The sequence below is a fragment of the Tamandua tetradactyla genome, chromosome 9 (genome assembly GCF_023851605.1).
Source record: "Tamandua tetradactyla isolate mTamTet1 chromosome 9, mTamTet1.pri, whole genome shotgun sequence".
NCBI classification, from domain to species: domain Eukaryota; kingdom Metazoa; phylum Chordata; class Mammalia; order Pilosa; family Myrmecophagidae; genus Tamandua; species Tamandua tetradactyla.
The window spans coordinates 30,237,914-30,265,598 of NC_135335.1; the positions used below are offsets into that span (position 1 = coordinate 30,237,914).

The window sequence follows — 27,685 nt, forward strand, 5'->3', positions numbered from 1 at the left end:
ACACACCCTCACCAAATAGGAAATCTAAACCTCCCCTTAATTCTTGTCCCTCCCCCCATCATTCACCCCTGCTGTTGCTGTGGTACTGCTGATATTTTCCTGTTAAACATAGCTCATAGCAAGCAATAGTAGTTTTCCCCCTGTACCATGGGCTTAAACACTATTTGTACATGAATCATACCTTCGAAATAGTTCTTATAAGAACTTATTTACATTTCTAGTGTTAATCAGTGGGTCATGCAGGTCTATATAGCAGCTTTCAATTATATTCACCTTCAATATGGTAATATTGCTTATAGACCCATTAGAGTACCGCCTTTACTTCTGTCTATTCCCTTACATTTGACCCCTGTGGATTTATAATAAGTTTTAAGGTCAGGAAGTGTAAATCATCCCACTTCGTTCTTCTTTTTTAGGATGCTTTTAGTTATTCGGGGCCTCTTTCCCTTTCAGATGAATTTGGTAACTAGCTTTTCCAAGTCTTCAAAGTAGGTTGTTAGAATTTTGGTTGGTGCTGTGTTGAATCTGTAGATCAATCTGGGTAAAGTTGACATCTTAACTATATTTAACCTTCCTATCCATGAGCATGGAATGTCCTTCCACCTATTTAGGTCTTCTTTGATTTCTTTTAGAAATGTTATGTAATTTTCTGTGTATAAGTCCTTTAAATCCCTAGTTAAAATCATTCCTAAGTACTTGATTCTTTCAGTTGCTATTTGAATGGATTTTTTTCCCTTTATGGACTCCTCAGTTAGGTCATTGATTGTGTATAGAAATGTTACTGATTTTTGCACATTAATTTTATATCCCACCACCTTGCTCAATTTGTTTGTTAGCTTAAGTAACTTTGTTGTAGATTTCTCAGGATTTTCCAAATATAGTATCATGTCATCTAAAAAAAATGAAAGTTTTACTTCCTCCTTCCCAATTTGGATGCCTTTTATTTCTTTTTCATGCCTGATTGCTCTAGCTACAACTTCTAGTATAATGTTGAATAGTAGTGGTGACAGTGAGCATCCTTTTTTTTTGTTCTTAATCTTTGGGGGAAAGCTTTCAGTGTCTTTCCATTGAGTATGATGCTGGCTATCAGTTTTTCATATATGCCCTTTATCATTTTGAGGCAGTTACCTTTGATTCCTATCTTTGAAGTGTTTTTAACAGAAAAGTATGTTGAATTTTGTAGAATGCTTTTTCAGCATCAATTGAGATGATCATTTGTTTTTTCCCTTTTGATTTTTTTAATGTGCTGTATTATGTTAATTGATTTTCTTGTGTTGAATCATCCTTGCATTCCTGGTATAAACCTTCTTGGTCATGGTGTGTAATTCTTTTAAGGTGTTGGTGGATTTGATTTGCTAGTATTTTGTTGAGAATTTTTGCATCTATGTTCATTAGGGAGGTTGGCCTGTAGTTTTTCTTTCTAATAGCATCTTTACCCGGTTTTGGTATTAAAATGATATTAACTTCGTAAAATGAGTTAGGTAGCATTGCTTTTTCCTCAACTTCTTGGAAAAATTTGAGCAGAATTGATGTTAGTGCTTTTTGGAATATTTGATAAAATTCCCTGGTGAAGCCATCTGGTCCTGGGCTTTTCTTGGTAGGAAGATTTTTGATGACTGATTGATTTTCTTTACTTGTGATTAGTTTGTTGAGATCTTCTATTTCCTCGTGAGTCAGTGTAGCTTGTTTGTGTGTTTCCAGGAATTTGTCCATTTCATCTAAGTTGTCTAGTTTGTTGGCATATAGTTGTTCATAGTATCCTCTTATATTTTCTTTAATTTCTTAAGGTTCTGTGGTAATGCACTCCTTCTCATTTCTAATTTTGTTTATTTTGCATCCTCTCTCTTTTTTTGTCAGTCTTGCTAGTGGCCATCAATTTTATTGATTTTCTCAAAGCTCCAGCTTTTGGTTTTATTGATTCTTTCTATTGTTCTTTTGTTCTCACATTCATTTAACTCTGCTTTAATCTTTGTTATTTCTCTCCTTTTGTTTGCTTTGGGGTTAGTTTGCTGTTCTTTTTCAAGTTCTTCCAGGTGAGCAGTTAAGTCCTCGATTGTTGCTTTTTCTTGTTTTTAAATATAGGCATTTAAGGCAATAAAATTTCCCCTCAGCACAGCCCTTGCCGCATCCTGAGTTCTGATATGTTGTATTCTCATTTTCATTCATCTCCAGATAGCTACTGATTTCTCTAGCAATTTCTTCTTTGACCCACTGGTTGTTTAAGATATGTTATTTAATCTCAATATATTTGTGAAAGTTCTCATTCTTTAGTGGTTATTGATATCCAGCTTCATTCCATTGTGATCAGAGAAAGTGCTCTGAATAATTTCAGTGTTTTTAAATTTATGAAGACCTGTTTTGTGCCCCAATATATGATCTATCCTGGAGAATGTTCCAGATCCCTAGAGAAGAATGTTTTGGAGTGTAATGACCTATATATGTCTGTTAGGTCTAATTCATTGATCAAATTGTTTAACTTCTCTATTTCCTTGTTGATCTTCTGTCTGGTTGTTTTATCTATAAAGGAGAGTGATGTATTGAAGACTTCTACTTTTATTGTTGAAGCACCTATTCTCCCTTCAGTTTTGCCAATGTCCGTCTCATGTACTTTGGAGCTCCTTGATTGGGAGCATAAACATTTATGATCATTATTTCTTCTTGGTTAATTGTCCCTTTTATTAATATAGAGTGTCTTTCTTTGCCTCTTATGATGTCTTTACATTTAAAGTCTGTTTTGTCCAACATTAGTATAACTACTCCTGCTTTCTTTTGTTTACAACTTGCATGGAATACCTTTTCCCACCCTTTCACATTCAATCTATTTGTTTCTTTGTGTCTAAGATAAGTCTGTTGTAAACAGCATTTGGTGGATTATAGTTCTTAATCCATTCTGCCAATCTGCATTTTTTAATTGGTAAGTTTAGTCTGTTAACAATTAAAATTTTTACTGAAAAGGCAGTTCTTGAATCCACCAATTTATCTTTTCAGGATTTTATTTGTCAGATCTATATATTCTTTTCCTTCTTTCTCTTTTTACCCTTTAATTACCCTTACTGGTATTCATCAATCTGTGCCCTCCTCCAGACCTCCCTCTCCTGTCTTTTTTTTTTCCTATGGACCTTTAGTATTTCTTGTAGGTCTGGTCTCTTGTTGACACATTCTTTTAGGATTTTATGCCTGTGAAAATTTTAGCTTCTCCCTCAGTTTTGAAGGATAATTTGGCTGGGTATAGAATTCTTGGCTGGAATTCTTTCTTTTTCAGGATCTTAAATATATCATACCACTACTTTCTCACCTCCATAGTGCCAGTTGAGTAGTCTTGAACTCAGTCTGGTTACCCTTCTATGTAGTAGATAGTTTTTCTCTTGCTGCTTTCAGAATTTTTTACTTCTCTTCAACGTTTGACAGACTGATTAGTTTGTGTCTTGGGGAAGGCCTGTTTGGGTTTATTCTGTTTGGAGTTCGTTGCACTTCTTTGACTTGCATATTTATGTCCTTTTTATAAGAGTTGGGAAGCTTTCCCCCATTATATCCTCAACTAATCTTCCTAGTCCTTTACTCTTCTCTTCTCCTTCTGGGACACCTATGATTCTTATATTTGTGTGCTTTGTTTCGTCCATCATTTCCCTGAGACCCAATTCAAATTTTTCCATCCTTTTTTGCCATTTGTTGATTTGAATGTTCAAAATCAGTTGTCCCGTCCTCAAGTTTGCTTATTCTTTCTTCTGCCTCTTCAAATCTACTGTTGTGTGTCTCCGGTATATTTTTTATTTGGTCTACAGCGTCTTTTTAATCTCCGTGATATCTGCTATTTTTCTCTTTATTCTTTCAAATTCCTCTTTTTGCTCTTCTAGTTTCTTTTTGATTGCCTTTATGTCGTTAGCCATCCCATTTATTTTCTTTAGTAGAGTTTTATGAACATCTCTGATTAGTTGTTCCAAAGTCTGTGTCTCATGTGGTGCTTTAATTTGGTCATTAGGCTCTGCTATATCTGTCTGCATCATGATATGCTTAGTGATCCTCTGCTGTCTTCATGGCATGTAAATATCCTGATTGGTTTACTTTGGAAGTTGATTTCCTTCTGTAGTCTAAAGCTTTGTATTTGCAGGATGAATGTGGAGCAGGATGCAGGGTGTGGGGTGGGGCACAACAGTGCGGTGATACCTTGCAGTGCAGCTATAAGTGCAGGTTGGGGATACTAAGCTGGTGCCTATGAGCGTGGGTGCCCAGCTGTGGGGAGGATGTGGCTGTGTGGGTACACAGGTCTGGGAGCAGAGCCCTGGTGTGTGCTGGTCTAGGGTGCTAGGCCCTTTGTGTGCATGCACAGAGTTCAGGACAGAGGGTTGGCTCATGCCTGTGCAGGCTGGAGGTTGATATGGCCCAGCTGCACAAGGTAGTGCTTGCCCAGAGCTGGGGGGGGGGGGGGCATGACTGGGCCATGTGCATGTGCAGATCTGGGAGGGCTGTAAACTGATGTACACATGCGCAGAGCTTGAGGGGGCGGGGTAGGGTTGCAAAACTGTATTGGCTGGGGGTGGGTGTAGCTTGGGTATGCAGGTAAGCTCTGGCAGCATTTGCTGGTTACTGCCTGCAGGGGACAGGGACAGGGAGGTAGGGCTGGGGAGGGGTGGGGCAAGACTGCACTTTTGCAGAAGAGTTGGGTTGGGCTGAGGCAGGGTGCACCCGCTTGGGGTGGGGGTGTGGGGTGTGTACGTATGTAGGGGTGGGTTTGGTGCGGCGAGGGCACTTGTAGCGCAGAGAGTGGGGACATGTGATGGAGGTCAGTTGCGTGGGGTGTGGGGTGAGTCACAGGTCATGGGGCTGCCCTGCTGAGGGTAGCACGTTCAAGGAATGCAGCTTGGCTTACTTCCTAGTCCGCGTCCCCTGTCTCTGCACTCCTGAGGGCTCCAGGCTTCCACGTTAGGCTGTTTGTACCAGCCAGATGGTCTCTGGTTCTCTGCTTCTCAGTTCCTCAGCTTTTGCAACCAGGCCTCCCTGTGTGGTACAGAAGGCTCTCCCAGGTCACGTATACCCTGGAATTGCCATCTCAGTTACCCTTCCATCCCTTCTCTAGCTCTTCCTTGGAGCAGGGGTGAACTCTACCTATCCTATTCTGCCATATTCCCGGAACTCCCCAGTGTATTCTGATAGAAAAATCTGAAATACTCTTAGAAAAAAACCCAGCAGAGTAGCTCTCAGGGTCCCTCCTATGATGGGAAAGGGAATTACAGTGGAGGGGGGTCGTGGAAAGGCCTGAGCTAGATAGAATTTGAGATCTCTAATTCATCCTCTCCCAGGAACTAAACGGATCTCCAGGAGAAGTGGGCCCTAAGTTGGCTTTCTTGGGCTTCTAAATACCTTTGGCTCTAAGAAACTACAAAATACTAAGATCATGTTTTTCTTTTTGAGTCAGTGACACAGAGGCTCTGGTAGCATGGCTTCAGCTCAGTGGATTACCTGGAAGCAAAATCTTTGACCTTGGACATGGTGTCCAGGAACACACTTATCAGAAAGCTTTCTTTGTGGTGGGCACCTGTGAGCAACACCTGTGATCCAGTGACCACAGAGAAATTGTCAACATAGCAGTCAAGAAATCAATATCATTTGATCCTGTCATTTCAGGATCACAAGGTACCCTTCATTTAGTTTATGACTTTCATAAGACTCTAGGTTTGTCCATGAATTATCTTCTTGAGCTCAGCACTTCCCAGAAAGAGAGGCAGAGATTAAGACTTGTTAGCCTTGTTTTAAAGATGGAAAAGCTGGTATGCAGAGAAGTTAAGAACCTTAGTTTCATAGACTCTTAGAGTTGAGGCTGACCATAGACATAACCCAGCTCCTGATTAAACTCTTTGAGGCTTTGATGGCAGCCCTTCTATGTTTCCACCCATTTGCCTTAGTTTTTCCTTTGATGCTACATAGAATAACTCTGATCTTTATGAGTCACCTAAGCCTTTTATTTTAATGTATTTGAAGACAGTAGCCATTGTCTCCCTCAAAGATACTATTTTCCAGGTCAATAACTTTTCCAGTTCTCTATTCTTTATGTAGTATAATAATACTTATCTTTGTAGAGTATTATACAGTTTATGAAGCTCTTTGTAGATCAGTTTACATACACAGCACAAATATTACCTAGTGTGGTACACCTCATTCTGTAAGGGCTGTGGCAATTATTGTCCTTATTTTACTAATGAGGAAACAGGCTGGTGGTGGTGAAATAACTTATCCAGAGTCATGTGGCTAGTGAAGCCAGAATATAAACCTGTTTTCCTGGCCCAAGTTTTCTCTACCAGAACATCCTTTTCCCTCTAATTTCAAAACCCATTATTTTCTTATGGACACTTTTTAGTTTGCTAAGCCATTTTTTACTGTACCCCAAAACATTGCCCTTTGGACTGGATGTAGTTTTCTTGGCCCAACCAGTCCATAGTATGCAAAGACTTGTCACATCCTGTGTACCCACTGTATTTCTGATAGAACAATCTGAAATACTCTCATTTTTTCAATGACTGATTGTTGTATTGGTTCCTCCCAAGCTTATGGCTCCCTATTTCAAGTGATGATTGTAAAGACTAAAAATCAGATAAATGTGTATAAAGCATTTAGCCCATTGCACCAATAATTGTTAGCTCTTATATTTATTACAAACATCGCTAAACTTTTCTATGAACTACTGTTGAACCAGATCACAGTGTGGGTCAGGGGTAGAGAAGGTAAGAGACTCCTGAAATTCTGAGGTGAATCTGAATTCACCTCAGCCACTTACCTTGTGGCTTCTTAGACCTTGATTTCCAGCATCTTTGAATGTTAGTCTTGGAAAAGAATTTGGAGATTATTTCCTCCAACTTCCTAATTTTTCAGCTGATCCAGGGGGATTAAGCCACTTTCCAGAAGACATATAACAAGTTAGTAATAGTCATGTAATTAAGTCATTAAGTTAGTAATTAAGTTGTAAAACTGGAGAATAGGGTTATTTTCCTGTTATCAATTTATGGAAGTGAGAGAGGGGAGGAAAGATCACCTTTAATTGTTTTATTTATTTATTTAATATTTAAATTTTTTTTTTTTTTTAAAGGTAGGGCTAGAAATTTATTCACATTTTAAAAAATTTTGTGGGTCTTCCTTCTTTTCACACTGTCCTCTTTTGGGAGAATCCAATTTTTTTTTTTTTTTTTTTTTTTTTTTGCTACTACTTTAAGTGTGTTTTTCACTTCCATTGTTGGATTTTCTGCAATCTTTAATTGTTGTTTACTTATTAGCATTACTTAAAAAATTTTTTTTATTAATTAACGGAAAAAAAAAGAAATTAACCCAACATTTAGAAATCATACCATTCTACATATGCAATCAGTAATTCTTAACATCATCACATAGATGCATGATCATCGTTTCTTAGTACATTTGCATCGGTTTAGAGGAACTAGCAACACAACAGAAAAAGATATAGAATGTTAATATAGAAAAAAGAAATAAAAGTAGTAATAATAGTAAAAAAAAAACAAAAAAACCCTATAGCTCAGATGCAGCTTCATTCAGTGTTTTAACATGATTACTTTACAATTAGGTATTATTGTGCTGTCCATTTCTGAGTTTTTGTATCTAGTCCTGTTGCACAGTCTGTATCTCTTCAGCTCCAATTACCCATTATCTTACCCTGTTTCTAACTCCTGCTGGACTCTGTTACCAATGACATATTCCAAGTTTATTCTCGAATGTCCGTTCACATCAGTGGGACCATACAGTATTTGTCCTTTAGTTTTTGGCTAGACTCACTCAGCATAATGTTCTCTAGGTCCATCCATGTTATTACATGCTTCATAAGTTTATCCTGTCTTAAAGCTGCATAATATTCCATCATATGTATATACCACAGTTTGTTTAGCCATTCTTCTGTTGATGGACATTTTGGCTGTTTCCATCTCTTTGCAATTGTAAATAACGCTGCTATAAACATTGGTGTGCAAATGTCCATTTGTGTCTTTGCCCTTAAGTCCTTTGAGTAGATACCCAGCAATGGTATTGCTGGGTCGTATGGCAATTCTATATTCAGCTTTTTGAGGAACCGCCAAACTGCCTTCCACAGTGGTTGCACCATTTGACATTCCCACCAACAGTGGATAAGTGTGCCTCTTTCTCCGCATCCTCTCCAGCACTTGTCATTTTCTGTTTTGTTGATAATGGCCATTCTGGTGGGTATGAGATGATATCTCATTGTGGTTTTGATTTGCATTTCTCTAATGGCCAGGGACATTGAGCATCTCTTCATGTGCCTCTTGGCCATTTGTATTTCCTCTTCTGGTAGGTGTCTGTTCAAGTCTTTTTCCCATTTTGTAATTGGGTTGGCTGTCTTTTTGTTGTTGAGTTGAACAATCTCTTTATAAATTCTGGATACTAGACCTTTATCTGATATGTCATTTCCAAATATTATCTCCCATTGTGTAGGCTGTCTTTCTACTTTCTTGATGAAGTTCTTTGATGCACAAAAGTGTTTAATTTTGAGGAGCTCCCATCCATTTATTTCCTTCTTCAGTGCTCTTGCTTTAGGTTTAAGGTCCATAAAACCGCCTCCAATTGTAAGTTTCGTAAGATATCTCCCTACATTTTCCTCTAACTGTTTTATGGTCTTAGACCTAATGTTTAGATCTTTGATCCATTTTGAGTTAACTTTTGTATAGGGTGTGAGATATGGGTCTTCTTTCATTCTTTTGCATATGGATATCCAGTTCTCTAGGCACCATTTATTGAAGAGGCTGTTCTGTCCCAGGTGAGTTGGCTTGACTGCCTTATCAAAGATCAAATGTCTGTAGATGAGAGGGTCTATATCTGAGCACTCTATTCGATTCCATTGGTCGATATATCTATCTTTATGCCAATACCATGCTGTTTTGACCACTGTGGCTTCATAATATGCCTTAAAGTCCGGCAGCGCAAGACCTCCAGCTTCGTTTTTTTCCCTCAAGATATTTTTTGCAGTTCGGGGCACCCTGCCCTTCCAGATAAATTTGCTTATTGTTTTTTCTATTTCTGAAAAATAAGTTGTTGTGATTTTGATTGGTATTGCATTGAATCTGTAGATCAATTTAGGTAGGATTGACATCTTAGCTATATTTAGTCTTCCAATCCATGAACACGGTATGCCCTTCCATCTATTTAGGTCTTCTGTGATTTCTTTTAGCAGTTTTTTGTAGTTTTCTTTATATAGGCTTTTTGTCTCTTTAGTTAAATTTATTCCTAGGTATTTTATTCTTTTAGTTGCAATTGTAAATGGGATTCGTTTCTTGATTTCCCCCTCAGCTTGTTCATTACTAGTGTATAAAAATGCTACAGATTTTTGAATGTTGATCTTGTAACCTGCTACTTTGCTGTACTCATTTATTAGCTCTAGTAGTTTTGTTGTGGATTTTTCCGGGTTTTCGACATATAGTATCATATCGTCTGCAAACAGTGATAGTTTTACTTCTTCCTTTCCAATTTTGATGCCTTGTATTTCTTTTTCTTGTCTAATTGCTCTGGCTAGAACCTCCAACACAATGTTGAATAATAGTGGTGATAGTGGACATCCTTGTCTTGTTCCTGATCTTAGGGGGAAAGTTTTCAATTTTTCCCCATTGAGAATGATATTAGCTGTGGGTTTTTCATATATTCCCTCTATCATTTTAAGGAAGTTCCCTTGTATTCCTATCTTTTGAAGTGTTTTCAACAGGAAAGGATGTTGAATCTTGTCAAATGCCTTCTCTGCATCAATTGAGATGATCATGTGATTTTTCTGCTTTGATTTGTTGATATGGTGTATTACATTAATTGATTTTCTTATGTTGAACCATCCTTGCATACCTGGGATGAATCCTACTTGGTCATGATGTATAATTCTTTTAATGTGTTGTTGGATACGATTTGCTAGACTTTTATTGAGGATTTTTGCATCTATATTCATTAGAGAGATTGGCCTGTAGTTTTCTTTTTTTGTAATATCTTTGCCTGGTTTTGGTATGAGGGTGATGTTGGCTTCATAGAATGAATTAAGTAGCTTTCCCTCCATTTCGATTTTTTTGAAGAGTTTGAGAAGAGTTGGTACTAATTCTTTCTGGAATGTTTGATAGAATTCACATGTGAAGCCGTCTGGTCCTGGACTTTTCTTTTTAGGAAGCTTTTGAATGACTAATTCAATTTCTTTACTTGTGATTGGTTTGTTGAGGTCATCTATGTCTTCTTGAGTCAAAGTTGGTTGTTCATGTCTTTCCAGGAACCCGTCCATTTCCTCTAAATTGTTGTATTTATTAGCGTAAAGTTGTTCATAGTATCCTGTTATTACCTCCTTTATTTCTGTGAGGTCAGTAGTTATGTCTCCTCTTCCATTTCTGATCTTATTTATTTGCATCCTCTCTCTTCTTCTTTTTGTCAATCTTGCTAAGGGCCCATCAATCTTATTGATTTTCTCATAGAACCAACTTCTGGTCTTATTGATTTTCTCTATTGTTTTCATGTTTTCAATTTCATTTATTTCTGCTCTAATCTTTGTTATTTCTTTCCTTTTGCTTGCTTTGGGATTAGTTTGCTGTTCTTTCTCCAGTTCTTCCAAGTGGACAGTTAATTCCTGCATTTTTGCCTTTTCTTCTTTTCTGATAAAGGCATTTAGGGCAATAAATTTCCCTCTTAGCACTGCCTTTGCTGCGTCCCATAAGTTTTGATATGTTGTGTTTTCATTTTCATTCACCTCTAGTATTTACTAATTTCTCTTGCAATTTCTTCTTTGATCCACTCGTTGTTTAAGAGTGTGTTGTTGAGCCTCCACGTATTTGTGAATTTTCTGGCACTCCGCCTATTATTGATTTCCAACTTCGTTCCTTTATGATCCGAGAAAGTGTTGTGTATGATTTCAATCTTTTTAAATTTGTTAAGACTTGCTTTGTGACCCAGCATATGGTCTATCTTTGAGAATGATCCATGAGAACTTGAAAAAAAGGTGTATCCTGCTGTTGTGGGATGTAATGTCCTATAAATGTCTGTTAAGTCTAGCTCATTTATAGTAATATTCAGATTCTCTATTTCTTTATTGATCCTCTGTCTAGATGTTCTGTCCATTGATGAGAGTGGGGAATTGAAATCTCCAACTATTATGGTATATGTGTCTATTTCCCTTTTCAGTGTTTGCATTGTATTCCTCACGTATTTTGGGGCATTCTGGTTTGGTGCGTAAATATTTATGATTGTTATGTCTTCTTGTTTAATTGTTCCTTTTATTAGTATATAGTGTCCTTCTTTGCCTCTTTTAACTGTTTTACATTTGAACTCTAATTTGTTGGATATTAGTATAGCCACTCCTGCTCTTTTCTGGTTGTTATTTGCATGAAATATCTTTTCCCAACCTTTCACTTTCAACCTATGTTTATCTTTGGGTCTAAGATGTGTTTCCTGTAGACAACATATAGAAGGATCCTGTTTTTTAATCCATTCTGCCAGTCTATGTCTTTTGATTGGGGAATTCAGTCCATTAACATTTAGTGTTATTACTGTTTGGATAATATTTTCCTCTACCATTTTGCCTTTTGTATTATATATATCATATCTGATTTTCCTTCTTTCTACACTCTTCTCCATACCTCTCTCTTCTGTCTTTTCGTATCTGAGTCTAGTGCTCCCTTTAGTATTTCTTGCAGAGCTGGTCTCTTGGTCACAAATTCTCTCAGTGACTTTTTGTCTGAGAATGTTTTAATTTCTCCCTCATTTTTGAAGGACAATTTTGCTGGATATAGGAGTCTTGTTTGGCAGTTTTTCTCTTTTAGTAACTTAAATATATCATCCCACTGTCTTCTAGCTTCCATGGTTTCTGCTGAGAAATCTACACATAGTCTTATTGGGTTTCCCTTGTATGTGATGGATTGCTTCTCTCTCGCTGCTTTCAAGATCCTCTCTTTTTCTTTGACCTCTGACATTCTAACTAGTAAGTGTCTTGGAGAACACCTATTTGGGTCTAATCTCTTTGGGGTGCGCTGCACTTCTTGGATCTGTAATTTTAGGTCTTTCATAAGAGTTGGGGAATTTTCAGTAATAATTTCTTCCATTAGTTTTTCTCCTCCTTTTCCCTTCTCTTTTCCTTCTGGGACACCCACAACACGTATATTTGTGCGGTTCATATTGTCCTTGAGTTCCCTGATACCCTGTTCAAATTTTTCCATTCTTTTCTGGATAGTTTCTGTTTCTTTTTGGAATTCAGATGTTCCATCCTCCAAATCACTAATTCTATCTTCTGTCTCTTTAAATGTATCATTGTAGGTATCCATTGTTTTTTCCATCTTTTCTACTTTATCCTTCACTTCCATAAGCTCTCCGTGGCCTGGGGATTTCCGATCCAATTCTCTCAGTTGGTCCGGGGGGCCTCGCGTGGTGGGGGCACCAGCCGCCGCAGCTTGAGGGGACCGCCTGCCCAATTCTGCCAGCTGGCCCGGGAAGGAGGAGGGGAGGAACTCCGGCCACTTGCCGCCCCGCCCGGGGAAGCCCGCGCCCCTCGGCGATCTCACCGGAGCGGGTTCTCCCAGCCAGTCAGCCGTTCCAGGATGGGGTACGCTGTCTTTTTGATCTCTGTCGTGGCTCTGGGAGCTGTTCTGTATTGTTTCTACTCCCCTAGTAGCTGTTCTGACACAATAGCTTCTTTCAAATAGAGTAACATGTGGGAGAACTTCCTGATATCATTCACCAACTCCCTGATGTAATCCAGGTCAAAAGTGGAGTTGGAATTTATGGATTTGAACCTCATTTCAGAAGTGGTGACATTAGTAGAGTGTTGGACTGATGCCAAAACATTTTTTTCCTTTTCCTTTTCTCTTCATGCGCAATCATCCTTCAGTAAGTCAGAAAAACGCGGCGCTCCATTCCGGTCCCGGGCAGCCGCCGCTGCCACCAAGGGTGAGAACTCGCCGCCGCCGCCCCTGCAGCCACCGCCACACATGCATGTGTTTTTTTAAAGAATGTATTCAAATGCCATATTGCTGAAATGCAGATCATGTTCTTAACACAGTTCATCACCCTTCAGCATAGGATTAAAGTCCTGAAACAGGGTCTGCACAGGAAGCTGGGTCCTTAAAAGCAGAGACCCTATCTTCATTTGTATTTGTATTCGCAGTACCCAGCACAGTATTTGTTTGCTGATGCTGCTGAAAATGCAATATACCAGAAATGAGTTGGCTTTTTAAAAGGAATTTGTTAAGTTACAGGTTTACATTCCTAAGGCCAAAAAAAAAGTCCAAACTAAGACATCCGGAGGAAGATACCTTGACTCAAGAAAGGGCTGATAACATTTGGGGTTTCTTTGTCAGCTGGAAAGACATGTGGTGAAGTCTGCTAACTTTCTCTTCTGGCTTCTCATTTCAAACGGCTTCCCTGAGGGTGTTTTCTTTCTACATCTCTAACTGTCTCTGTCCGTGTCAGCTCTGAAGCGTTTTCCAAAATGTTTCCCTCTTAAAGGACCCCAATAGGTGGAGTAAGATCCTCCTTGAATGAGTAGAGATATATCTCGATAGAAACCACTTAATCTAAAGGTCAATTGTGGGTGGGTCACATCTCCATGGAAACAACTTTATCAAAAAGCTCTCACCCTACAATATTGAATCAGGATTAAAGAACATGGCTCTTCTGGGGTACACAACAATTTCAAACCAGCACACATAGTACTGGCAAAGAATGGGTATTCAGTAGATGTTGTCTGAGTGACCAAATGACCAGTGGAATGCTGATTCCATTCATTCCTCACTATCTCCTGCATGTCTTCTCATTGCTCCTGCCACAGGAAGGACTGTGCAGTTTGGCCTTTTTGAAATGAAAAGAACATCTCAGAATCCCCTTGCAGCCTCTGGGTGTTTAAGGAGTGAACATCTAAGCCCCCAAACAAATCCCTGGGTCCTCTGTTGTTGGAGAAATGGCTTAATTGGATGCCCTTCTGATCCCCAACCCTTGTCCTCTCCTGCCTTTTCTAACTGTTGGGCTTTTGTGTCTGCACAGGAATATCCCTGGGTGTATGTGCAGCTGGGTCTGATGAGCCTGGCCCAGAGGGCCTCACCTCCACCTCCCTGATAGACCTTCTGCTGCCCACTGGCCTGGAGCCCCTGGACTCAGAGGAGCCCAGTGAGGCCATGGGATTAGGGGCTGGCCTAGGAGCCCCTGGCTCAGGCTTCCCCAGTGAAGAGAGTGAGGAGTCCCGGATTCTGCAACCACCCCAGTATTTCTGGGAAGAGGAAGAGGAGCTGAATGACTCAAGCCTGGACCTGGGACCCACTGCAGGTAGCTCTTCTTACATAAGGAGTATGTGTTGATTGCCAGCTGAGCATGAGACAGTCTAGCGAATGCCAAATGACCATTTCTTTGACTGAAATCACTCTGCTTTCTACAGTTTTTACCATACTACTGTACACTTGCACACCAAAGCCAAAGCTCTGAGTATCTATTAACCCAAGAGGCCCTTTTCTCTTTAATATTAATTGCTATTTAGTAAGCACTTACTCTGTGCTCATATAATTAAATATAATCCTTGTAGCCTGTGAAATAAGTTAATGGTGGCCCCATTTGAAACATTAGAAAACTGAAATTAAAGAGGTTAAAAAGCTTGCCTGAGATCGCACAACTGTTAGGATGTTCAGTCATGATTTAAACCTAAGTCTGTCATAGGGTTTTTTCCTTATGGTGCTACACTGTCTCTATTGAAGGGTCCCAAGAGGTAGGCTGATTTTGTGTTCCCCTTTGAGTCTATATAATCTTCAATCAAGCAAGGTGTTCTAATTTCCCTTCTCTCACTTGTCCCCGAGCTGATTTCTGGGATTACAGAGCATGGCTTTCTAGATGGCTGATGAACATCTGTATCCCAAAGCAAGTCTGAGGCCCAAGGCTTGGGACTCAGAGCTGGAATGCCTGCAGCCATGGGGCTCGTTGCAGATGTACCAGAGCATGCTGGCAATACTTCTATCCATAGCGGCTATAGAAATGGTCTTGGCTAGCAGGAGCCCATTTTCAAATGCTGGACTGTTTAATTGGTGTGTGTGTGTGTACATACATATGTGTGTGGTAGTGGAGGTTCGCAGAATTTGATCATACTTTTTCTTTTTAAAATACAAATTTGGATTTATTTGTTCTAATTACAAAAATAATACATGATATAGTGGAAAATCAGAAAATACGAAAACAGTACAAAGAGGAAAATAAAAACCACCTAAAATCTCACAACTTAAAGATAATTACTGTTAACATTTTGCAGTATATACTAGTCATTTTATATGCAAAATTGGAATCATATTGGACATACTGTTTTCATTAAAGTATTTGATAAATATATTTCCATGTCATTAAAATATTCTTTTATAACCTGATTTTTAGTGATGACATAATATTTCATATGGATCATCATATATATTAAATTATATATATATATGATTTTCCTATTATTGAATATTGAGATTGTTTCTTGTTTTAATGCTGCCAACAAATATCATTATATATTTTTGTACTTCTCTGATTGTTTCCTCAGTATAAATTTTTAGAAGAAAGTTGCTAAGTCAAAAGCTGTATCAGTCAGCATCCTACACAGAAAGAGAAGATACATCCAATTAGGATAATGTATTTATAAGGAGGCTTTATTCCTAAAACAATTAATTTCCAAAGGCATGGGCAGGTATAGGTGAATCTCACAGAAACTCAGGGCAAGCCATAAATGAGCTCTTACTGTCTCTACAGTGCTCAACCTCCCTAGGCCCACAGGGACGGAGGAGGGAACAAGTAAAGGAACCTGCAAGTATAGAGAGTGGTATAGAACAGACTCTCTGAGAGGGACGAGATGAAGAAATAAATGCTACAGAAGCATTCATTAATAAATCTATCCTCTCAACATTGAAAAAAAATGCCACTTTTATCTTGTATTAGAAAATTTTATGTATTTGTGTCTTTCTGGGCTTTTCCTCTTGTCCAGATTATTGCGATTCTAGTCTAAGGTAAGCAGTCACTCAGAGAACATGGTCAAGAAAACAATAGCTGTATGCCTAGGACCTTTCTTAGGATCACAGTGGAATGGTCCCAGCTTTTATTAGCTTAGATTTGTATCCCCACCCCACCCCCCAGATTCATTTCCCCTTCTTTTTCTCTCACTTCGTCTCTTCTTTTCCTACTGGCTTCTCTAGATCTTGTTAAAATAAAAATAGCTGTTCATCAAGTACAAGCTATGTAATTTGCATACATTATTTTCAATCATCACCCCAACCCCACAAGGTAAGTCTTTCCCCACCCCTGATATACACACTGAATAGCTGTGAGGTGGGGGCACTGAGTGTTATACAAGAAGAAGGGGCAAGAAGTGCCGAGGAGGTACCAGGAAGGACAGGTGTTTTTGTCCTGTTGTTGCTCGTCTTCTGACTGGTCTCCTTGCCCCACCCAGGCCCTTACTTTTCCTAGGGTCAGTTATATTGTCCATGCTATCCCCAATGTGGGGAAAAAAACTGATGTCTCTCCTGTTCTTAAAAAACAAAACAAAACTTTAATGGATCCCCAGTACCTACAGAATAAAGACTAAACTTCTTAGCCTAGCAGAAAGCTTTTGACAGTCTGGTCCCAGCCTCCCTCTCTCCTCCCCCACCCTGGCCTTATCTCCTTCCCCTTTCTAACAGGCATCCGAATAGTTCATTAGCTTGTTGTCATCCCTGCTTGGCACAGGAACTGACAAACAGAGGAGTTAGGTGCTTTGCCCAAGGTCACATAGCTTCTATTCAATGGAACTGGATCTAGAATCAGCCTCACTAATAGTGGCTCTGACTTATTCCATAAACCTGTGATGCCTTTACTTCTGTTCCTCCTTCCATCCTCCTGGAATGTTTTTCTCCATCCACACTATCCAGTGACTTTGTATTTATCCTTCATGACTTAACTCTTAAGGTATAGCCTCTGAGAGGCCTACTTTTTGACCAAAGGAATAGGACCACCACAGATGGTTATCCTGGGCAGGCAGGTGGGGTTGATGTCTAACCTAAGTTCTATTCCCTTGCCATGGGCTGGGTGGAAGGAGTGCCTTTGTGTAATTCATCTGCCTGGAGGAGACATCTCTAATGCTAGCAGTAGTCTTGAAATCAAGCTAGTCATTACTGCTTCTCTTTTCTGAATTAGACTATTTTGACATGACAAAGACAAGAAAATGTATAAGGTGTTAGGCTGACAGTGAATATGTTAATTTATTTGGGGAGGCAGGCCAGAAAAGACAGTTGTGGGTCACTTCTTACTGCCCTCTTCTGCCCCAACACCCTAATTTCAGAAGCTCCTATCTAATAGTTCTCTGGAGGAAACAAGGTTGATCACCTCTTAGGGTTTGTTCCTTAGATTGGATGGGATGAGAAGGAACCTGCCTGGGTGAGGAGTACGTCCAGAGGTAAGAGGGACTGTGCTAATTGCCATTCTAATATCCATTAGGGACACTGACAACTTCATGCAGCCGTATGGACATTGTTGAAACCCATGCTGGAGACAGGCCAATCCCTGATCAGAGCCCTTTTAATAATGACATTGTCATTATTAAATGACAATTTAATAATATTATTGGAACTGTTTTAGTCTCCTTGGCTGCTAAAGAAAACACCATGCAATGATATGGATTAAACTATGGGAATTTATACACTCATGGTTTGAGGCTGGGAAAAAGTCCAAATCAAGGCATCATTAAGGCTATGCTCTCTCCCTAAAGACTTTGGTGTTCCAGGGCAGGCTGCTGGCAATCCTTGGCCCTTACTTTGTTACACAGCAAGGCACATGGTGGCGTCTCTTTGTTTCTCCCTTTTCTTCTGGGTTCCATTGATGTTCAGCTTCTGGCTGCTCCCTCTGTGACTTTCTTTCTGTCTGAATTTCATTCTGCTTTTAAAGGACTCCAGTAGTAGGATCTAAGACCCATCCTGATTGAAGTGGGCTATACTTTAACTGAAGTTACCTCATCAAAAGGTCCTCTTAACAATGATCACACACCCACAGGAATGGATTAAGTTTAAGAATTTGCTTTTCTGGTGTATGTACAGCTTCAAACCAACACAAACACCTACTTAGTATACACCAGACAGATGTTTTAGTATATTATCTCATTTAATCTTCATAGACACTTTTCAAGTAAATATTATAGTTTCTACTTTGCCAATGAACAAACAAAGGCCTAGGGAGATTAGATAAATACCCAGCTAATAAATCTAAGAACCATGATTTAAACCCAGGTTGTCTGACTCCAAAGACTTGACTTGTTCTATTATGTTGCCTCTCAGCTTAATGTTTTTACTAGACGCTAACAATCAGTAATGTGTTATATTTTATATAGTATTTTTCAGCACTTTTTTCACAGAATTTTCTCTATGATCAAGTCACTTGAACTTCACAAGTCTATGAAATTAGCAAGGCGACAATCATTTGCTTGACAAATGGTGAAGCTGAGGCTAATGGAGGTTGAGTGCTTTGCCTAAGGTTACACAGCTGTGCATGGCAGAGCTGAGTTGAGAATCAGCGTCTCCTCTGGGTGATGCCTCTGGGCCTAGGTTCTTGCCATGGGAGTACATTGATGGTATGTGTTGGGGAGAAAACCAGTACGTTTACTTTTTACAAGAGGTTGAATCTTTTACTTTTACAAGAGGTTGAATCTTTTTTTTCTTAGCTTTTTCTTTTGAAATGATTTCAAATTTACAGGATAGTTGTAAAAATAGTACAGATCTCATACAGATAACTCCAACATTCCCTGCACCCTGATACCCAGATCCAACAACTTTGAATGTTTTGTCACATTTTCCATATCATTTTATCTCTTCATCTATTTAATCTGTCTTTCTGTTTATTTATTTGTAACATTTAAGAGTGGGTTGTATATGAACACTTAATATTTCCATGTACATTTCATGAGAACAAGAATTTTCATTTATGTAACCACCTTAAGTCTAGTTACCAAGTTCAAGAAACTTAACATTGTTATGAAGCTTACAGTCTATAATCCAATTTTTCATATATCCAGTAACATCAAGGTCAAGTTCTTTAAAGGACAGCTTTATTCCCCCTGTCCCCATGTACAGAAAGTAGAAGTGGCATTTCACCATAACTAGTTCTTTTTTTATAAATCTCATTTCTAGTTGGGTCAAAAAGAAATGGAACTGATGCTTTTCTTCTCCTTCTGTAGCAATGAACCTCCTGGGTCCAAAGGAAAACAGGTTGGTTTGATTTTCTGCTTCACCAATGATGAGTAGTACGACCTTGGATGGGTTAATTTTCTAATCTTGACTTCTTTCTCTCTTCATCTATAAAATGAGGCCATGGGAATTAGCAATTGAAGTCTTTTCCAGCTTTAAAATATTTTGATTATGTGACATTTCAAATGAAAAGAGTGGCTTCCACAAAGTAAGGAAAAAGAAACAGAATATGAATTGCCATCAGCCAGCATTAAGCTAAGCAATGCTGTTACTCTTCACTTCTTTCATTCTCAAGCTCCTTAATAATATTTTCTCTACATACATATTAATTTTCCTAGTGAAAAAGCAAATTAAAGTGTTCTGCAAGAAAAGAGATAATTATATGAGGTAAGCCATAGAAACCCAACTAAAGCAGGCTCAAATAGACCTATGTAAAATTAAGGGGAATTTATGTGGAAAGGCCTGGGGTAGATTTCCAGCTCCAGGGATGGCTGGATCTAAGTGTCAAACAATGTATCAGGATCTGCCTTGCTCCATCTTGCTTTGCCTTTCCTTGTGTTGGATTTATTCTTAGGCAGGCTGTTCCTCTGTGATGCATGGACAACATCTAGTGGCTTCAGATTCATAAGTCTTTCAGCTTTGCAACTCTAGCAGAAGAGAGCTATGCTTTCTCAGTACCTCCATGTAAGGTCCCACAATGAAGGCTCATTTGTCTGGTTTGGGTCATGAGCCCATCGTTCACCCAATCACCAAGGACAGTGGGGATGCAATTGTCTGATTGTCCAGGACTATGTCTTGAAGCCAGAGGATAGGGCCCTAGACTACCAGACCAAGAAGAGGGGAGGAATGCCCCCTAGAGGAGAATTGAGGTGTCATTAACCAAAAAAGAGGCTTGAGCTGATGGATGGGCATAAACAGCGTGGCACTTGAGTAATCAGGAACAGGTAAGGATATTTGAGTCATTCGTAAAGTACGTTTAATATATAGATCTTTTTCACAGGGATATTTTTTGTCTCAGAGCAATCCAGTGAGATCTGTAAAAGCAGACATGATTCTTACCTCTGTTTTATAGCTGAGGAAACTGGCTTAGAAAGGTTTTAAGTTCCACATTAATGAGTAGCAGAGCTAAATCTCAAATCTGAGATCTGGTGCTCCTTCTCCACAGGAAGTAACTTGTTAGAGTACTTTATTATTGCCTGCAGTGAATTTTGGAGAAACAAGATCATCAAAGCAGCCATCTTCTGAGACTTGGAAATTGTTTCCATTCAGTGAATCCTTGTTGAGATTTTATCTGTTATAGAATGATTTGACCATATGAATCACTCCACACATAATAGGCATGTTCACTAAAAGCTATGGACTCATACATGGAGAGCTCCTGCTGATAAAGGACTTGAGAGAACACTTTCACCTATACACTTGAAAAAAAAGCCCTGTAATTTTTGTTATACATTGTAATAAATATTATATGAAAATGAGAAAATGCAAATAAGTTAAAAGAAGAAAGTGAAAACCACTTTTGAATGGCATCCTATCACCAAAGCTAACAAATGCTAACATTTTAGGTGTATTTCTTTCTGGACTTTTCTTCTCACTACTTTTACAATACATGGAATTATAGTGTACATATCTTGCTGTTTCACTTAGTGACAGCTTTCCAAGCCAGTAAACACACGTCTGTAATAGCAATTATAGGCTGAAATGGCATTCCTTCGTATGGCTGGGCCATCATTTATTTAGCTAATCCTGCTGTGTGAAGGCTGGATTGTTTTCAGTCTTGTGTTGTATGAATTGTGCTGTGGTGGGAATCCTTAGAATCAAATTATTCTGAGTATTCTTAATTGTTTCCTTAGGGTACATTCCTAGAAGTGAAATTGTAGGTTCAGAATGTTTGCTTTTAAAGCTTTTCATTTCTATAGCCCAGTAGCCCTCCAGAAATGTTGTACCAATTCCATTCTTATTAGCAGTAGATTGCATTCCTGTTTTCTGCACCCAATACTGGATATTATCTTTAAATATACATATTTGCCAAGTTGATAGTCCAGACAATTTGGCATCTTGCTTAATTTACATTTTATAATGACAACTGAGGTTGACCATTAAAACATTGCTTTTTAATTATACTGAAAGTTCTTCCCTTAAACCTCTGTTTTGTCACCAATCTACTTTAAATTTTATGGGTGTCTGTTGAATAACTGGCTTGAAAGTTGCCCTCTGGGGACAATTTTCAGTGATTTGACATTAACCTAAAGAGACATTTAAAGTGTTCTTTTAAGGCCACTGGTTCTGATGCCTGCTTTAATTCCATGTTCTGAACAGAGGAATCAGTAGTTCATTAATATTTCAGCTGTTGCAGAAGGTCATCCGTGAGATTATGCCTATTCTGAAAGGTATAAATAAAGTGTGGTATGACCTTGACAGATTAGAGAAAGGAACCTACAAAACTGATGAAAGGGAGAAAAAAATGCAATGTGATATATTTAGGGTACAAAAGCTAGCACTATAGTGAGAATAAAAAAAAACTTAGTCCTGGAGAGCCTAAGTTGTCTGGAGAAAACTGAAGTTTCATCAAAGTGACCTCTACCTGCATTTGAGTCCGATATCACATCACTGTGGTGATCAAGTAGTCTAAATAATACAGTGATAAATTAAAATATTTCGTAAGTCAAGAAATCTTTCTTTACATTTTGCATTAGTAAGCCTCTAATTAGTGAATCTTGTTTAGTTTTCAACAATGCAGTCAACAAATAATTATTGCTTACCTACTCTGTTGATTTTGTAACCATTGGCAAATCTGGCAAATCCATAGTTTAGCAAGAGATGAAGAATGACAACAGAAAGGCTTGAGAATAAGGAATAACTATAGTTGGTTAGTTCCAGGAAAATCAGTTAAATTAGTGCAACTAAAAGAATATGTAGATTTTTTTTTTTTCTGATAGTGGTACTTGCCAGGTGTTCCTCTTATATTGGATGAAGAACAAATAGGCTTAAGTTTTAAAAGAACCATTAGGGTGGGCCACGGTGGCTCAGCAGGTAAGAGTGCTTGCCTGCCGTGACCGAGGACCCGGGTCCGATTCCCGGTGCCTGCCCATGTAAAAAAAGAGAAAAATAAATAAAAGAACCATCACAGTTTGGCTTAAGGAAATTGAAGAAAAAGAAAAAAAACCACCACACAGAAAATGACTCCCTCAGGAGATCAAGTTGTACTCTTGAAGAGAATTGACAATCCATCTTTCCTAGCCTCACCAGTCCCCTGCAGAGGTCCAGGCCTCCATCAGACGTCAGATTACCTTGCTGTTTATGGTTTCTTCTAGCACTGAGATTCCAAGTTCCACAGAATCCCATTACAATAACATCTCACTACAAATGTATCTACTGTGGGCTGAGTTGTCTGGACTACTCAAAGGTGTGTAAGACATACCTTTAAAGTTCATTATATATATATAGTGAACTTTAAGAGATTAACTTCCCTTAGAAAGCAAAGAGTGCCTTCTGTGGGCTTAACGCTTCATACTCATGCCGTTTCATCTTTGTAAAAACTGAGACAGATATTTGCCTCACATCACAGAGGTACCCTTTCTCAAGGCAAGCAGAGATCTAGAATTCCAACCCATTCCCATAGAAACTGCAGTTTGGCCTTGGGCTCTTTTTTTATTCAATTTTCATATTGAATATAAGATAGGGGTCCTCTTTTACTCTTTTGACTATTGATATCCAGTTCTCCCAATCCCATTTATTGAAAAGACTTGTTCCCCCATTCAGTGAACTTGGGGTCCTTGTTGAAGATTAATTGACCATAGATTTGATGGTCAGGCTCTGCACTCTCAATTCAGTTCCATTCATCAATACTTCTGTCTTTGTGCCAATACGATGCTGTTTAACCACTGTGGCTTTATAGTAAGCTTTAAAGTCAGGAAGTGTTAATTCTCCTACTTTGCTCTACTTTTTTAAGTGTATCTTTAGCTATTTGAGGTTTCTTTCCCTTCCAAATACTTTTTAAAATATTTTTATTGATAAATATTAACACACAAACATTCCATACATGGTATACAATCATTGGTTCACAATATCATCACGTAGTTGTATATTCATACCATGATCATTTTTAAAGAATATTTGCATCACTCCAAAAAAAAGAAATAAAAAGAAAAAAAACGCATACATCCCATACTCCTTACCCCTTCCTCTCATTGACCACTAGTATTTCCATCTACCCAACTTATTTTGCCCATTGTCCCTTCTATTATTTATTTAATTTTTATCCATATATATTTTTTACTCATCTGTCCATACCTTGAATAAAAGGAGCAACAGACACAAGGTTTTCACAATCCCATCGTCACGTAGTAAAAGTTATATCTTTATACAAGCATCTTCAAGAATCAAGGCTACTGGAGCACAGTTCATCAGTTTCAGGTACTTCCCTCCAGACACTCCTAAGCACCATAAACTAAGAAAGGATATCTATATAATGCATAAGAATAACCTCCAGATTGACTCCATCTGAAATCTCTCAGCCACTAAGACTATCTCATTTCTCTCTTTCCGCTTTTGGTCAAGAAGGCTTTCTCAATCCCTTGATGCTGGGTCCCGGCTTATCCCAGGATTTCTGTCCCATGTTTTCAGGGAGATTTACACCCCTGGGAGTCAGGTCCCACGTAAAGGGCCCTTCCAATTTGATAACTAGCTTTTCCAAGTTTTCAAAACAGGTTGTTGGAATTTTAATTGCTATTGCATTGAATCTGTAGATCAATTTGTGTAGAATTGATACATTCAACCTTCCTATCCATGAGCACGGAATATCTTTCCATCTATTAAGATCTTCTTTGCTTTCTTTAAGCAATGTTTTGTAGTTTTCCATGTACAGGTCCTTTACTTCCCTCATTAAGTTTATTCCTAAATACTTGATTCTTTTAATGGCTATTTTAAGTGGGATTTTTTCCTTAATTGTCTCCTCGGTGGGGTCATTACGTGTATAAAGAAACAGCACTGAATTTTTGTTTTTCTTTTTTCTTTTTTTTGTGTTTTTTTTTGACATTTTTGGTACTGAATTTTTCTATATCAATCTTGTACCTGCCACTTTGATGAATGTTTATTAGCTCAAGTAGCTTTATTGTAGATTTCTCAGGATTCCATACATAGGATCATGTCATCTGTAAATAATGAAAGTTTTTCTTTTTCCTTTACTATTTGCATGCTTTTTATTCCTTTCTCCTGCTTTATCACTCTAGCTAGAACTTCTAGTACATTGTTGAGCAATAGTGGTGAAAATGGGCATCCTTTTTTGTTCTTGAGCTTAGGGGGAATGCTTTCAGTCTTTCACTGTTGAGAATGGTGTTGACTGTGGGTTTGTATATATGCCCTTTAAGATATTGAGGAAGTCTCCTTCAATTCTTACCTTTTGAATTGTTTTTATCAGAAAAGGATGCTGAATTTTGTCACGTGCTTTTTCAGCATCAATCAGTATAACCATGTGATTTTTCCCTTTTGATTTGTTAATATGCTATATTACCTTGATTGATTTTCTTGTGTTGAACCACTCTTGTGTTCCTGGTAGAAGCCCTATTTGGTCATGGTGTATAATTCTTTTAATATATTGTTGGACTCGATTTGCTAAAACTTTGTTGAGGATGGGAATTGGTCTGTAATTTTCCTTTCTTGTACTGTTTATCAAGTTTTAGTAGTAGAATGCTGTTACCTTCATAAAATGAGTTCAGTAGTATTCCTGTTTCCTCAATTTTTTTGAAAGTGTTTGAGCAGAATTGGTGTTAGTTCTTTTGAAATGTTTGATAAAATTCCCCTGTGAAGCCATCTGGCCCTGGACTTTTCTTTGTAGAAGATATTTGATAACTAATTGAATCTGTTTGCTTGTAATTGGTTTGCTATGAGCTTATATTTCTTCTCAAGTCGGTGATGGTAGTTCACATGTTTCTAGAAATTTGTCCATTTCATCTAGGTTATCTAGTTTGTTGGCATATAGTTGTTCACAATATCCTCTTAAGATTTTTTAAATGTCTACAGGATCCATGGTAATGACCCTTTTTATTTCTGATTTTGTTTATTTGAATCCTCTCTTTTTTTTTCCTTTGTCAGTCTACCTAGGGGTTCATTGATTTTGTTGATTTTCCCAAAGAACCAACTTTTGGTTTTGTTGATTCTTTCTATTTTTTTTTCTTGTTGTTGTTGTTCTCCAGTTCATTCATCTCTGCTTTAATATTAGTTTTTTTCTCTTCTTCTGTTTGCTTTGGGCTTAGTTTGCTGTTCTTTCTCTAGCTCTTCCAGTTGAGCATTTAGGTCATCAATTTTTGTTCACTCTTCTTTTTTAATATAGCCAGTTAGGGCAATAAATTTCCCTCTTAGCAATGCCTTTGCCACGTCCCGTAAATTCTGAGATGTTGCATTTTCATTCTCCAGGTATTACAAATTTCTTTAACAATTTCTTCTTTGACCCACTGATTCTTTAAGAACACTTTAAGAGTGTATTGTTTAATCTCCACATGTTTATGAAAGTTCTGGTTCTTTGGTGATTATTAATTTCCAACTTGATTCTGTCATGATCAGAGAAAGTGCTTTGAATCATTTCAATTTTGTTGACTTTATAAAGATCTGATTTTTGTCCCAGTGTATGATCTATAATGGAAATTGTTCCTTGAGCACTTGAGAAAAATGTATATCCTGATATTTTGAGGTGTAATGATCTATATATATCACCTAGGTCTAATTCGTTTATCACATTATTTAAATTCTCTATATCTTTATTGCTTCTCTGTCTGGTTATTATGTCTGTAAAGGAGGGTGGTGTATTGAGCCTCCCACTATTATTGTAGAAACATATATCGTACTTCAGTTTTTCCAATGTCATATACTTTGGGGCCCCTTGATTGGGAGCATAAACATTTATGATCGTTCTTTCTTCTTGATGAGTTGTCCCTTTTGTTAATATATAGTGTCCTTCCTTGTCTCTTATGACATCTTTACATTTAAAGTCTGTTTTATCTGATGTAGTGTGGCTACCATCATCCTATATATTCTTCTGCTTTCTTTTGGTTTACGACTTTGCATAGCACATCATTTTCCATCCTCTCACTTTCAGTCTAATTATGTCCTTGAGTCTGAGATGAATCTCTTCTAGACAGCTTATAGATGGATCATATTTTTAAATCCATTCTGCCAATCTATTTCTTTTCATTGGTGAATTTAGTCCTTTAATATTCAGAGTTATTACTTTAAGGGTAGTCCTGGAATCTACCATCTTATCCTTTAAATTTTTTTTGCCAGATCTATATATTCTTTCCCCTCTCTCTCTTTATCCTTTAAGTTACCCTTACTAATAGTACTCTTCAATTCTGTACTCTCCTCCAACCTCCCTCTCCTGTTTTTTTTTTTCAGCCAACAGAACTCCCTTTAGTATTTCTTGTAGGGCAGATATCTTGTTAGCAGATTCTCTCAGTCTTTGTCTGTGAAGATTTAAACTCTCCCTCAGTTTTGCAGGACAATTTAGCAGGATAAAGAATTCTTGGCTGGAAGTCATTCTCATTCAGAATCTTAAATATATCATACCCCTGCCTCCATGGTGCCTATTGAGTGGTCTCAGCTTAGTCTTTTGTAGTTTCCCTTGTATGGAATGAAACTCTTTTCTCTTGCTGCTTTCATGACTTTTGCTTCCTTTCAGGATTTGACATTCTGATTAATATGTGTTTTGGATTGAGCTTGTTTGGATTTATTCTATTTGAAAATTGTTGGACTTGTTTGATTTACATGTTTATATCTTTTATAAGGGTTGGGAAGTTTTCCCTCATAATCTCTTAAACTAACTAATCTCTAAACTATCCCTTTCTTCCTTTCTCCTTCTGGGATACCAGTAATTTTTATATTTGCATGCTGCCTGTTGTCTATAATTTCCCTGAGATCTAGTTCCATTTTTTTCATCTTTCTTGCCATTTTGTTCCTTTCTGCATTTGAGTTCAATTGTCCTATCTTCTAATTAGCTTATTCTTTTTTCTCTCTCTTCAATTCTGCTGTTGTGTGTCTCTAGTATACTTTTAATTTGGTCTACAGTATCTTTAATCTCTGTGAGATCTGCTATTTTTCTATTTATTCTTTTAAATTCTTCTTTGTGCTCTTCTAGTGTCTTCTTGATATCCTTTATGTCACTAGGAACATCCTTAGTTAGTTTTTCCAAATTCTGTGACCCCCTTCAGTGATTTTATTTGGTCATTTGGCGGGGCCATATCTACCTGAATCTTCACATGCTTCGTGATCTTCTGTTGCAAACAGGGCATTTCAGTCTGTTAGTAAGGTTATTCTGCGAGTTTATTTCCTTCACTCATATGAGGTTTTGTATCTACTTGGATTTGTGTTGAAAATCCCCTTTTGGATTTGGTTTGTGGGTCCTCCCCCACCAAATCAAGTCCCAGATCTCATGGGGGGATTGCAGTTCTACTTGAGGCTCTGTTGAAAGTTAGGCAGATAGGCGTTTCCCAGCTTGCACTTTCCACTTCTTCCCAGCA

General features: G+C 38.1%; 1 protein-coding gene across 1 annotated transcript in view; it reads left to right on the forward strand.

The window, feature by feature from the left end:
• Positions 1-27,685, forward strand: part of PODXL2 (podocalyxin like 2) — a 76,995-nt gene that overhangs the window by 10,687 nt on the left and 38,623 nt on the right. Inside the window, exon 2 of the mRNA XM_077116327.1 lies at positions 13,999-14,277. Coding sequence (XP_076972442.1) covers positions 13,999-14,277 — 279 coding nt within the window. The remainder of the gene's footprint in view (positions 1-13,998; positions 14,278-27,685) is intronic.